General features: G+C 35.3%; 1 protein-coding gene across 2 annotated transcripts in view; it reads right to left on the bottom strand.

Annotated features, from left to right (window-relative positions):
• The window catches only part of METTL4 (methyltransferase 4, N6-adenosine), a 61,251-nt gene that overhangs the window by 11,442 nt on the left and 35,213 nt on the right, over window positions 1-14,596 (bottom strand). For both annotated transcript variants that reach the window (XM_060613375.3, XM_078435387.2), the window contains exons 6-8: window positions 8,684-8,858; window positions 5,348-5,454; window positions 4,863-4,954 (exon numbers count right to left, since the gene is read on the bottom strand). In XM_060613375.3, coding sequence (XP_060469358.1) covers window positions 4,863-4,954; window positions 5,348-5,454; window positions 8,684-8,858 — 374 coding nt within the window. The remainder of the gene's footprint in view (window positions 1-4,862; window positions 4,955-5,347; window positions 5,455-8,683; window positions 8,859-14,596) is intronic.

Raw genomic sequence — 14,596 nt, 5'->3', positions numbered from 1 at the left:
AAATGCTATGATATACAGTGACAGAAAGAATATACCATAGAAGCCTTTTTTTAAAGTACATGTTCATTTGGATGACAATATTTAAATCAATTTAACCTTGATCATGTTCTGGTTAGCTATATTAACATTACAGGAACTGGGTATGAAAATAATAATTGAGGGATGAAAAGTCACCAGAAGAGTATTTTCTAAATATAGTTCTTAACTGCTATACAAGATTGAGCTTAGAAGAAATCTATCAAATTCCCTTTAGGAATGGTAAGTATTCCTTAGGAGTACTTGATATAGGTAAAATTTAAAAGAAAATGTATTTAAAGTTACAGAGAGGGAGGGAGGCAAACCCTAAGAGACTCTTAAATAGTGAGAACAAACTGAGAGTTGATGGGGGTGGAGGAGAGGTGAAAGTGGGTGATGGGCATTGAGGAGGGCACTTGGGATGAGCACTGGGTGTTGTATGGAAACCAATTTGACAATAAATTATATTAAAAAAGTTTTTTTAAGAAAGAAAGAAAGAAAATATATTTAAAAACATGTTTCATAATGTTCTCCAGTTGCTCTCACAGCAAAATAACAGTTTATTTGTTTAAAACCATTGGTCTTATTCATCAAAAATCAAGGAATTTATGAAGTACTCATTGTCTATAACCCAACTGAACTCAAATTTGGGCTTTGATAGTTTTTAGGAGATGCCAACATGAGACTTCTAGTTCTTTTTTAAGTGTATAATTATAACTAAATGTTATTAAGCCTGAAAGAAAATTTCCCCAGAGTCTTAGAGGACAATAAACCTATATCACATTTCTATTTTTTCCTCATGAATTCAATGCCTTACCAACCTCAATTCACTTTTACTGTCATCTAAGGCTATAGTGAAGGAAGGTTTTGTTTGTTTTTGCTTATTTGTTCAGTTTTTCAGTTTTTAGGCACAAAGATGTTAGCAACTCTATTTTAGACCCTTAATCTGGAGTCTAAACTGGAGTCAGACAGTCAAAATTGTTTACTATTCTGAGCACTCACTATAATTAGTGCTATGGAATTTAACAAAGGAAACAGTTATCCATGTTTTCTAAGAGTACATAAGCTAGTAGAAAACGATGGCCATGTACTTGGAGTTGACAAATACAATACATAAAACCTAAACCCATTTTCTACTTCCTACTTTCCCAAGGTAACACATTTCTGCATGTATATTTTTTTTTTCTGGTTGAGAAAACTAGAAAATCAAGGAGCAATGTTTTTAAAATGTTAACCACATTTCAAAACAAAGCAAAAGAAATGAGAGCAAATTAATGAAAATGTTTTCTTTTCCAATCTTAAGTATCAATTTAAAAGTAAACTCGAGATCTTAGAGGTTCTAACCACAAGGAAAAATATTTTATAACTATGTGTGGTAATGGATGTTAACTAGACTTGTGATCAGTGACTATTTCTCAATATATACATACACGAGCCATTGTGTTGTATATCTGAAATTAATATTATATGTCAATTATATCTCTATTTTTAAAAAGTAAATTCCAATGTATAAATTTAAGTATGAATATGATATATACACATACTTAAGATAATTACATAACATCAGACATTAGTAAAACAAGCTACTAACCACAGAAGAGGAAATAATCCGTACATAGCCAGTCATTCCTCTTTTGCTCTAGGAGCAAAGGGGCAGGGCCGGGTGGGGGTGGGGAGGGGGAGAAGCAGCTCGAACACCTGTGCACAAAATCTCATCAAACTGTGTTTTATTCTTCAGACAGAAACTGTTAGTGAATAAAGTAGTAAAAGGGAGCAGAGATTCCTCTAAGGTAAAATATGAAAACCAATTTTGATTCAAATACTTTCATAATTTTCCCACCTTAAATCTTTAAATTTAATAAACATTTATAAGGTTATGTGATAAGTTATAGCTATTTATGACTTATATATGTATCTTTTAAAACTTTTTTTATAGTTAGCAGTAGAAATCAATTAAAAATTTTTAAAAATCTTAGTGTTTCTAGAAGTAAAAGAACATTTCATCTTACAAATTTGCACAAAACAGTTTAAGAACCTTTACATGTAAGTTCTAAGCATATATATAGGACATGTAGTATCCCAAATCCCAGAGTTATAATTTCAGAGTAAATTACAGTCAGAAGTCTGAAAGCTGTTTTTTGGTGGCTTTAGTTTGTATGGCTCTGTACTTCTGTACATGCACTTGCTAGACATAGTAACATGAATTCAAAAATACAGAATTACAAATATTTCTTGTCTACCACTACCTAACTAAAACATAAGGATTACATATATCAAGTCATGTAGATTTTTTCCCCCCAAAAAATCTTTCTTTTCAAATGTTCCAAATCCTAAAAATATGTTTGTGCTGCTCTCTACTGGGAATATGGCAGAACTACACTTCATACATAGGCTATAAGACTAATTTTTATTAGCATTAATAAAAGACTAATTTTTACTTACTATTTTAAAACCTTGCTTCTTAAGACTAATATTTAAACATTATTTTATTCTATGTAAAAGGAATTGATGAATATTTTAACTATAATTTTGGAATGAAAGTTTAGGTCTTAGCATTTAGATTTTTAAAAGTAAAAACATAAGCCCTGGGGCACCTGGCTGGCTCAGTAGGAGGAGCATGCAACTCTTGATCTCAGGGTCATAAGTTCGAGCCCCATTCTGGGTGTAGAGATTACTTAAATAAATAAAAACTAAAAAAAAAAAAAAAATCCCTAAGAAAAACACTAAATTATTCTTTGATACTTAACTGATAAAATTCAAATGAAAAGAATACAAATTAGATTTCCTCCATCAAATATAACTGGTGCCAACCATTATTTTCTTCTCAAAGAACAGTACAATCTCACTTTTCATTTAAGTCACATATTTAATGCATTAAAGAGTCTACGATAGTACACGGCTTAAAGACAATTACTCATTCAGCATTTCTCTAAGTCAAAGAATGGATCATCAGGTAAACATCTGAATATTTTTCAAATGAAGTAACACTACAACACTACAAGACTCTTCTGTATAAGCAATTTAAGATAAAAGAAATTCTAAGTGTTATCAATATAAATTACCTTGGGAATTTATATTCACTTGCCTATGTATTCTAGCTCTATCCCATATTCTACAAAATAATATGATAGGTTGGGAACCTTATAGTTTTCCTGAGCAGCATCTTGAAAGTTTTTGGTTTTTTAAGTGAGGATCACAAAATCAATACAATAGATATTCCTAAAGAAAAATTTTAATAGATAACTCATATCAAATTTGGTGTCTCTCATGAACTTACAATTCTATTTTTTTAAACTATCACTTGAAAAATTTAGCATACACTAACCTTCCATTATATGCTACAGAATTTCAAATACATTATAATCAATCCTCACAACTCTAAAAGATTAAACACCATTAGTCTCTCTTTAAATGAGGACTTTCAGGTAGAACATGTTAGAGTAACATATAGTAGCAGAGTCAGGATTCAAACTCATGTTAGTCAATCTCCAAATCCAAACCTTTCCACTATTCCTTGGTGCTTAGTTTCGCTGAATGATGAACATTACACCAACGCATTAAGACTAGTAAGAACCGTAGCCTGCAGCAATTACCTTTCCGGAGGTTCAGAAAAGCAACACTACCTCAACATAAAACTGAGTCTCTACCAAGTATCAAGGGGATTCTAACCATGTCTCTGACTGCTATTCTAAGCACCTGATTTCAGAACAAGCTAGGGACAGAGCCCTCATAGTAAAATAAAGCCACTAGTAGAACTACAGTCCTCAGATGCCCCATCGGTCTATCAAGGACAGTGGGGGAGTAACAACCAAGGGGAAGCTACATAAATGGTATTAAGGGGAAAAGCAGAGGTGAAATAAAATGAACCTATGCGGCGCATCAACAGTTCATAATCTTATTCAACAGTCCTTAGATGGAACCAGTCTCTGACCACCTTCTAACTACTTTCCAACCTTCTTACCAGGCACAACCTCTAGGACCAGCCAACACCATTTTTTGTGGTTAGCTCCTTATTGCTGACCAACAATGAGCTCCCAGATTTGTCAGAATTATTCTACTGAGGTGTCAACCACCTAATCAACCTGGATCTGTGGGCCTCCTACACCTACCTCTCAGGGCTTCTATTTTGACTGTGACAATATGACTTTGGAGGGCCTGGGCACTTCTTCCACAAGTTGGCCAAGCATCTCTTGGAAGACGCAAAACCAGTGCAGCAGCTGTGCCATCTGCCAAAGCATAAAGAAACCCTCCCAGGATGAGTGAGGCAAAGCCCTCGTTGCCATGGAAGTTGTCATGGCCCTGAAGAAGAACCTGAACCAAGCCCTTCTAGATATGCATGCTCTGGGCTCTGTGTACACAAATCCCCATCTCTGTAACTTCCCAGAGAGCCACTTCCACATGAGGAGGTAAAATTCATCAAGAAGTTGGGTAACCACCTAACTAACCTCCACAGGCTGGATGGCCGCCAGCTGGGCTGGGCAAGGCCAAGTATCTCTTTGAAAGGCTCACCCTCAAGCACAATTAGGAGCCTCTGGAGCCCAGCAGCCTTTGAGGGGCCCCTCCACACCCTCTGATGTCAGAGCTTCTGCCTGTACCTCTCCCTGCAGCCACTAGGCAGCTCTTTAACCATCATGGAGCCCCCTCTCAAGTCATGGACCAAATGAAAATAAAGCTTTTGCAGCAAAATAAAAACAAAAAACACTATTCATAAATTCTCCTATAAAATTTTAGAGAACTAATAAAAATAAACATCTGATTTAATTTCCAAATGTCTACACCAAATACTAAATTTAATCCTTTTCTCAATTTGACAGAAGTCATAACAATTCTATTTTATAAAAACATACCAGCAAGCGGTGGCTTATGTGAGTGAAGAGTACAGGGCACACTGACAATTAACTTGTGATCTGGAATAGGAAGCACTTTTACATCTGCACTCCTAATTAAAACAAAACAACAATGTAAATTATACTTTAAAGGAAAATTTTTCATATATAAGCCACAGTTGCCTTGATTTTTTTTTTACTTTTCAAATACTATCTGAATTTAAAAATAAATTCAAGAATAGAAAAAATAATCAAAATCAACAATTTAAGTATTGAGACATTAGTGATAATTTCCTTTTCTTCAATAATGGCAGTTACACACTATATAAAACAAAGGATAATATAAAATTTCATGTGCCATACCATTCATACTTTTCTGGTCTGGGCCATTTTCAGATTTTCAAAAATGTAAAAATTTAAGGAAAATCAATGATCATTATGCCATTAATTTTATAAAATGTATAATTGTATACATTTATACAGTTTTGAAAAATCATCTTTCCTACCTTAACGGTACAGCAGTTTTTTCTCGAACTCTCCCCAGTACAAGACCTTCATAAGGCTTTTTGTGTGGAGAATCTAATGGGAACACAAACTCTCCTGAATTGGTGATCTGATAGGAGGAGTCAAAAAAACAAAACAAAATTAAACCATACATCTGTAAATACCCAGGAAAGAGTCTGGCTTTTTATCTAACACTATACAATTTCCACCAAAGAAAAAAAAATTATTAAACCTCTAGGCTAGTGTTAATAAAAATATAATGTAAACCACAAATACAAACCGCATTTGTAATTTAAATTTTCTACTAGCAACATTAAAAACGTGAGAAGTTGGAGTGCCTAGGTGGCTCAAACGGTTGTGTCTGGCTTTTGATTTCAGCTCAGGTCATGATCTCATGGTTCATGAGTTCAAGCCCCACTTCAGCTCTGCACTGACAGCGCTGAGCGTGCTTGAGATTCTCTCTCCCTCCCTCTCTCTCTGCCCCTCCCTAGTGCGCACATGCACACACTCTCTCAAAATAAATAAACATTAAAAAAAAAGTTGGAAGCATATGGTAAAAATAATTTTAATTATATATTTAGCTTAATTTCACATATCCAAAATATTATTTTAATATGTAATCAATTCAAAAAGTTACTGAGGTATGTCAATTTTTTCTTTCATACTGCCTTTGAAATCCAATGTACATTTTACACTTAGCATCAATTCAATTTTGAACAGCCGTAATTCACGTGCTGAAGAGCAACATATGGTTAGTGACTATCACATTAGACAGAGCAACTATAAGGGACTAAAATATTTATCACTTTACACATAAAAATTTACTTTCCATTAAAATTTATTCCTGGAAGCCATGTCATCATTAATTCATTTATTCACTCAAATAACATTTACTGATTACTGATAATATAAATAAGTAGATTACAATAAAGTATATTCCTTCATAGAAAATAGTGTCATAGGGGCACCTGGGTGGCTCAGTCGGTTGGGCGGCCGACTTCGGCTCAGGTCATGATCTCGCGGTCTGTGAGTTCGAGCCCTGCGTCGGGCTCTGTGCTGACAGCTCAGAGCCTGGAGCCTGTTTCAGATTCTGTGTCTCCCTCTCTCTGACCCTCCCCTGTTCATGCTCTGTCTCTCTCTGTCTCAAAAATAAATAAACGTTAAAAAAAATTTAAAAAAAAAAAAAAAAGAAAGAAAATAGTGTCATAAACATTGTCAGAGCGAGAATTAGTAATAAAACAACTCAGGGATTGATAAAATAGACAATACTTAGTCTAATCCCTTGGAATTATAAATCCAGAAATTCAATTTTACCATTTCACCTGGAGTTATTATACTCTCAAAGACTCACTTAAACTAATCAAACTGAAAACACTATTTATAATAACAATATCAATTTATTAACCATTGAAATACATATTTTCACTATCAGAATATTCATATCTATTATCTATGGAACACTTTACTCAACATCAAGATACCTAAAAAGCCAAATCGGTAAAGTCCTTTTATCACCTCTAGGACCCATAAGAGATAGATCTCTTTCACATAGTGCTGTACAAATACAGACAAGTTCTTATTCTTTGGATATCTTCTATATTCCATGCAAATTACTCCTTCTGTTATAACAGTACATATAGTTACCTAATAGTGTTTCGTATCACTTACTGCATTTTTGTCTTAAACTCTAGGCTTATCATATCATCTCTCAGAACTGATTACTACTACAAACAAATAATCTTAGATTTTATGTGCTAACATTTTATTGGTTTTGATTTCAGAAGGTACCTTTTCCCTGACTTTGGCCCCAGTTTCTGACAATAAAAAACCTGTAATAATGTACAAGGTAGAATGGGTTTTATATTCCTGTCCATGTCCACATCAACCAAATCAACCAAAGCTTAGCCCAGAGTACAACATGAAAGCACAGATACAACTATTAATGTTTGTTTTCCAAGTCCATTAAAATAGGTGCAAATAAACAATATACACAGCTTTTAGAAGATATACCAGTAGAAGAGCCTTTAGTGGCTCAGTTGGTCAAGGGTCCCAACTCTTGATCTTGGCTCAGGTCATGATCTCACGGTTCGTGGGATCAAGCCCCATGTCAGGCTCTGCACTGACAGCACAGAGCCTGCTTGGGATTCTCTTTCTCCCTCTCTGCCCCTCTCCTACTCATGCTCACTCTCTCTCAAAATAAATAAATAAACTTTAAAAAATAAAAGAAGATATACCAGTAGACTACAAAATACATAGGAAGAACATAAACATAGAACTCTCCTGTCTAAAATGAATATATCAGCTATATAAATATTAAACATTCAATTGACAAGTTGGCTTATCTTTTTAAAATATAGGAGTGCTTTTGCAGGATTCATCTAAGTAGACTTTAAAGATTAATAATCTTTAAAAAGATGTCCAACGGACTCTGAACTGATGCCTTATTTTTCTGTATTTTTTTATTTTTATAGCAAGCAGAGATATTAAAGACCAGTCAACCAATCCAAGAGTTGGAATCATTTCTTTCAAAAATAGGCATAGCAGCACATAGGCACTGAGGACCTATGTTAAAATTCAAAGTATGTAAGGTTCTTGGTTCTTTCCACCTCTTCCAATGCTGAGTTACTTGGGTATTCTCTCTCCCATCCCCAGCAACATAAGAAAAAGAAAAAAAAAAGAAGGAAAGAAGTTGCAAACGGTGACTGAAATTGTGGATGTGAAAAGAGGAAGAAAATGAAGGGTAAGACTATTTCTATGTTTAGTGCTAAACAGATTTTCCAAAGTTTTTGTTTGTTGTTTTTAATTTTTTTTTTTCAACGTTTTTTATTTATTTTTGGGACAGAGAGAGACAGAGCATGAACGGGGGAGGGGCAGAGAGAGGGAGACACAGAATCGGAAACAGGCTCCAGGCCATCAGCCCAGAGCCTGACGCGGGGCTCGAACTCACGGACCGCGAGATCGTGACCTGGCTGAAGTCAGACGCTTAACCGACTGCGCCACCCAGGCGCCCCTGTTTGTTGTTTTTAAACTACAGACATCAGAGCTTTTTAAAATGTCATCCTGATATCTCCCTGAGTGACTTCCTAAGGCCAGCACGTTGGGACTCTACTATAAAAAGACACAGAACAAATAAGCAAAAAGCCTCCGAGAATAAGAAAATAAAAGTATTTAGTAAAAAAAAAAAAAAAGTATCAAAGTAAAAGTTTTAATTAGACCGTGTTAAAGGAGTAGAGCAGTAACATGCTAAGCATTAAAAATTACATACTACATTTATGTGTAAGTTATGTGACTTACATGGCACGCTATATAATAACAAATAAGTTAATTTCTGAACTTACTTTTACCCAGTGCCATTCAGCGACTACCTCAACAGACCAAGAAGGATAAAGTTCTTCCTTTACAAAACGCAGGTGCTTCTGTCTATTGGTCACCCAAGTAATAACAAGGCAGTTTGGAGCAGCCAGTTTAGGGATAAGTATCTCCTTTATTTGCAGTGGTGATAAATAACTGTACCTACAAATAAACAGAAAAAAAATATTAGCAAAATTCACTGCAAAAAGGAAAAATAAGCAGAGAAAAGACCCATATAATACTGACTCCACAAACACAGAGCTCTTCTAGCATTTTATTTATATAACTAAATATGAGGCCACAGTGACACCCAGTGGACATACTGCTACATGCAAATTGGAATTAACCCATTTTCATTTTTAACAGTGAAAAATTGCCAGGCTATATTTATCATTTTTAACTGTATTACATTTCAGTAATTTCACTAATATGTTTTTCTCCCATTCAAAATTAAACAAACATTATTGCTTGTTTTTCCTAATCCTACAATATACAGGGACCCTATCACAGTGAGTCTTGAAACCACCAACCCTCAATCTATCACCCTGCTTCTTTCTTATTCCCAATCAATTCTACGGGGCTCTCTGAAACCTTCATACTTTCATTTTTTAAATATTCTATATAGTCTTGCACCTCTGAATCATTAACAGTACAAACTTTGATTTCTCTTGCTAAAACTACTTGCTCTATAATATCCAATTTAAAGAATGTGGCCCTTTCTCTAACACTCAATACACACCAGAAAGAGAGAAGGGTCAATATTCTCCTAGCTCTCTTATTGCTGCTTCTAGGCTATACTCCTCCATCTGCATAAAATCCACTTCTCCTTGAGGGACATGCCATCCAGCTATGCTAGACTGTAATGTTCTATCAAACCCATTTCTTCCGCACTCCCCATAATCGATGAAGCCTTAAGCTCTAAGAACCTTCTCCCTTACCAACACAAATCTTGCCATTATCCTGGGCAATTTCAAGACACAATTTATATAATGTGCACACCTTGCCTAATCTTCCCGTAAACAAATACAATTACATTCATCTCAATATTCCATTCCCAGTGACCCCAACCTGGACCTTGGCATCACTCATACTTAATTCCATCTCAAACTAAACATCAATCTCTGGCAGTAAATACATATCTCTTACCTATTCTTTAACCTTACCAAAGCATCCCATGACCCATCCCTCTACTTTTACTGAGTCTATCATTTCTTCCTGACCACATGCTCCTCTTCTCCACAGACTAGCAATCATCAATCATTTCACTGTCCTCTCATTAGCACCCTAAATTCCCATCCCCTCTTTATCCTTCACCCCACAGCTCCTTCAAACCTCCAATCTTCAAATCAGCTTCCACACAATTCACTTCTACTTCTTCATATGGGGAAAATCTGATGGTGAAAATGCAGAAGTGAAGAATTGGCTCAATTAAACCCATTCTGAGGCTCTCAAAACTACTAAAACTACTCATCAATTCTTTTATTTATTCTTGGTCAACTACAAACCCTCATCTCTTTTCAAATCTCTTGCCCAAATTCACTATTAGCAGATGAAGTTAACTCATATTATCAGTAAAAATAAAAGCCAACAGACTCCTTCAATTTCCTAACCCTCTCTTATATACCTTCACTAATTTCTACACATTTCCTCTTAAATGAAATGGTATGGCTTCACCTATTTAAAGCTTATCAGTCCAGCTGTGTTCTCTTATTCCCATTTTCTACTATCTTATAATGCTAATTATTCCTCTCCTTTGTATTTCAACCTCACTAGTAGTTCCTTACCATCAGCCTCAATATTAAAGGAAGAAAAGAAGAGAGAAAGAGGGGAAGGAGGTAGTAGAAGAGAAAAAAGACAAGAAATTCCCTCAATTCAGTCTTCTAATGTCTACATCTAACCTAAGGACTGGTATGCATTTAGTCTTTCTACTTTCTTTTATGTTATTCCTCAATGGACTATAATAGGCTTCTACTATTATACCTGTTCTAGAAAAAGTAAATGACATCCTAAAGGCCGAATGCAATAAATATTGGAATCCAACTCTCATACACAGCAACTGTACGATATAAGGAAGTGATCAATAAGTATGTTCTTAAATAAGTAAAATAATTCAGATCTCCTGCACCCAAGTTTTCTGCCATCCAGACCAGTGCTCTTCCAGTAGGATAGCATTTCATATAATCAAAGTGATAATTTAAAAAAAACTAAGGGGAGCCTGGGTGGCCCAGTCATTAAGCATCTGACTTTGGCTCAGATCATGATCTCACACACAGTTTGTGAGCTCGAGCCCCGCTTTGGGTGAGCCCCACTTCTCCCTCTCTCTCTCTCTCCCTCTGTCTCTCTCTCTCTCACTCTCCCTCTACCCCTCCTGGAATTCTTTCTCTCTGCCCCTTGCTCTTTCAAAAAAAATTTTTTAATTAATTTAAAAAATTAAAAGCTTGGGGCTCTTGGGTGGCTCAGTCAGCATCCGACTTCGGCTCAGGTCATGGTCTCACAGTTCGTGAGTTCAGGCCCCGCATCGGGCTCTGTGCTAACAAACAGCTCAGAGCCTGGAGCCTCCTTCGGATTCTGTGTGTGTGTGTCTCTCTCTCTCCCCCTCCCCTGCTCATGCTCTGCCGCTATATCTCAAAAATAAATAAATGTTAAAAAAAATTTTTTTTTAATTAAAAACTAAGTTTGCCACAGTGTGAAAAACATCAAGTCAAAAATCTGAAGTCTGATGTTCCCAATAACTACAGATTCTTTGACTGTCTTAATTTTATTTAATTGGGTTTATTTGCCAGGGGTAGTGGAGAATGAAATATTCCATTTATTAGTGTTATTCTCCTAGAAGTTATTCAACAAATTCTAAAATATGCATCTTTATCACCAAGGTAGTATTCTAGGCAAAAAATGTTTAACCTGAATCTAATCATGAAAAAATAATCAGACAAATCCAAATGGTAGGAAATCTACAGAAAAGTGGCATGGGATCTTAAAAAAGAGTCAATAACCTGAGAAAAAAAAAAAAAAAAAAAAAGCCAGGAGATGGTTGTGTAGTAAAGGAATAAAAAAAAAATAAAGACCAAACGTAATGTATGATCCTCGATTAGAGCTTAAATCTGAAAACCAAAAAGAAAAATATAGCCATAAATAATAGTTTGAGAAGAGGTAAATATATACGTATATTAGTATTTAATGTATATTTGATACTATCATATTTGACAATATTAAACTTTATTGGGAGTAATACTGGTATTATAGTTATGTAGGAGAATATACTTGTTTTTAGGAGACACATGCAAAAGAATTTGTGGGTGAAAGCATGATGTCTACAACATCAGATAAAAAAGCAGACAGATGGAGAGAGAGAAAATACACACAAATGTGGTACAATATTAATAACTGATGTATCTAGAAGAAAGGTAATTTGACATTCATGTACTATTCTTTCAAATTTTCTCAAAATTTGGAATTTTAAAAATTTAAGAATTCAAAATTAAAAAATTTTTAAATTTAAAAAAATTTAAAACTTTAAAAAGTTAAGAGAAAGAAGCAATACAATAAACATTACAAAAAGATCATAAAGACACACCTATAAGCTAAATGGGAGAAAAAAAACAAAAAAATGTCAAAATAATGCTGTGTAAAACTATTACAAAATATTATAAAAGGAATAAGTCTATTTTTCTGATTTATAAAAGCTGCCCCCAAAAATGCAGGACTTGTTTACTTTTTTAAAGTTTTACTTTTTTAAAACTTCTAAAAAGGGTGAGAATAACCTAAAAAACTATCAATTTTCATTAAAGTAAAAAGCAAATGAAATTTAAACTGAATATTTTTTTTTAAATGTTAACATTTATTTATTTTTGAATGAGACAGAGACAGAGTGAAAGCTGAGGAGGGGCAGAGAGAGAGGGAGACACAGAAACTGAAGCAGGCTCCAGATGTGGGACTAGAATCACAGACTGCGAGATCATGACCTGAGCCGAAGTCAGTCGCTTAACCAACTGTGCGACCCAGATGTCCCTAAACTGAATATTTTAAAAAGTAATTCTTAGAGCATCTGACTCCAGCTCAGGTCATGATCTCAGTTTGTAGGGTCAGCCCCGTGTCGGGCTCTGTGCTGATAGCTCAGAGCCTGGAGCCTACTTTGGATTCTGTGTCTCCCTCTCTCTCTGCCCCTCCCCTGTTCGCACTCTGTCCCTCTCTGTCTCTCAAAAATGAATAAACATTAAAAAAAATTTTTTTTTAAGTAATTCTTAGAGAAAACTGGAATACATTACCAAAGAATATTATAAAATTGACTCTTTGATTCTTTTCAATTTAACACTTAACTCTAATAATGAGAAGCAATTGGGAACAGTCTTTTCAACAAATGATGCTGGGACAACTGGATATCCAAATGCAAAAGAATAAAATTGTGATTTTATCTGATTTCATATATAAAATTAAACTCAAAATGGGTCAAAGCCCTAAATATGAGAGCTGAAACTCTTAGAAAACAGGTGTACATCATTGTGACCGTGATTAAGGCAATGGTTTCTTTTTTTATTTATTTATTTATTTTTTTGAGAGAGAGAGCAGGCACAAGTGAGCGAGGGGCAGAGAAAGAAATAGAGAAGTGGGGCTCACCCAGAGCTCATGTTTTACCCAAAGCAGGGCTCGTGCTCTCACCAAGCAGGGCACAAGCTCACCTGAAGCAGGGCTCGATGTGGGACTCAAACTCATGAACTACGAGTCAAATGCTTAACGACTGAGCCACCCAGGTGCCCTAAAGGCAATGGTTTCTTAAACACAATACCAAATGCACAAGCAACAAAGGTTAAGTTTGACTTCCACAAAATGTAAAACTTTGTGCTTTGAAAACAGTATAAATTAAGTGAAAAGGCAACATGGCAAATAGGAGAAAATACTTACCAATCATACAAGGTAAGGGCCTAGAATCCAGAATATATAAAGAACTCTTAGAAATCAACAAAAGACAAATAACTTTAAAATGTGCAAAGGATCTGAACAGTCAATTCTCCAAAGAATATATACAGATGATCAATAAGGACATGAAAAGATGCTCAATATCATTAGTCATTAGAGAAATGCAAATCAAAACCACAAGACATCATTGTATGCCCATCAGGATGGCTATAATTTAAAACAAACATCAACAATAAAAACAGAAAGTAAGGGTCACTAAGAATGTAGAGAAACTGGAACCCTCATACATTGCTGGTAGGAATGGAAAATGGAAAATGACACATACAATGTGAAAAATAGTTCAGGGGCGCCTGGGTGGCTCAGTCGGTTGAGTGTCTGACTTCGGCTCAGGTGATGATCTCACAGCTCATGAGTTCGAGCCCTGCGTTGGGCCCTGTGCTGACAACTCAGAGCTGGAGGCTGCTTCTGATTCTGTGTCTCCCTCTCTCTCTGCCCCTAACCCACTCACATTCTGTCTCTGTCTCTCTCAAAAATAAATAAACATTAAAAAAAAGAAAAGAAAAGAAAAATAGTTCAGTGGTTCCTCACGAGCTAAAGGTAGAATCGCCATATGATGCAGCAACTCTATTCCTAGGTAAATACCCAAGATAATTGAAAACATGTTGCCTGGAATTAGTCAACTACAATGCCTGAAGGAACAGGACTTAAGACTGCCTCTCTTTCACAACTAACTAGTTTGGGCAGTTTCTAAAACCACTCTGAAGTTCAATAATTTGTCAAAATGACTCATAGAACTTACTGAAAGCTATTATAATCATGATTACAATTTGTTATAGAAAACGATTTACTACAGTTTATCATGTAAAAGTTATTATGCTTTATTACAGATTAAAATCAGGCAAAGGAAGAAATTCAGAGCAGAGCGGGGTTGGGGGGGTGGGGGGGGGGGTGCTTCCAAACACAAAGCCTCCAATGGTCCTTTCCCG

The sequence above is a fragment of the Panthera onca genome, chromosome D3, assembly GCF_046562875.1.
Source record: "Panthera onca isolate mPanOnc1 chromosome D3, mPanOnc1 haplotype 2, whole genome shotgun sequence".
NCBI lineage: Eukaryota > Metazoa > Chordata > Mammalia > Carnivora > Felidae > Panthera > Panthera onca.
Note: the sequence above shows the minus strand (reverse complement) of the source record. Positions and strands in the feature narration are given on the sequence as shown.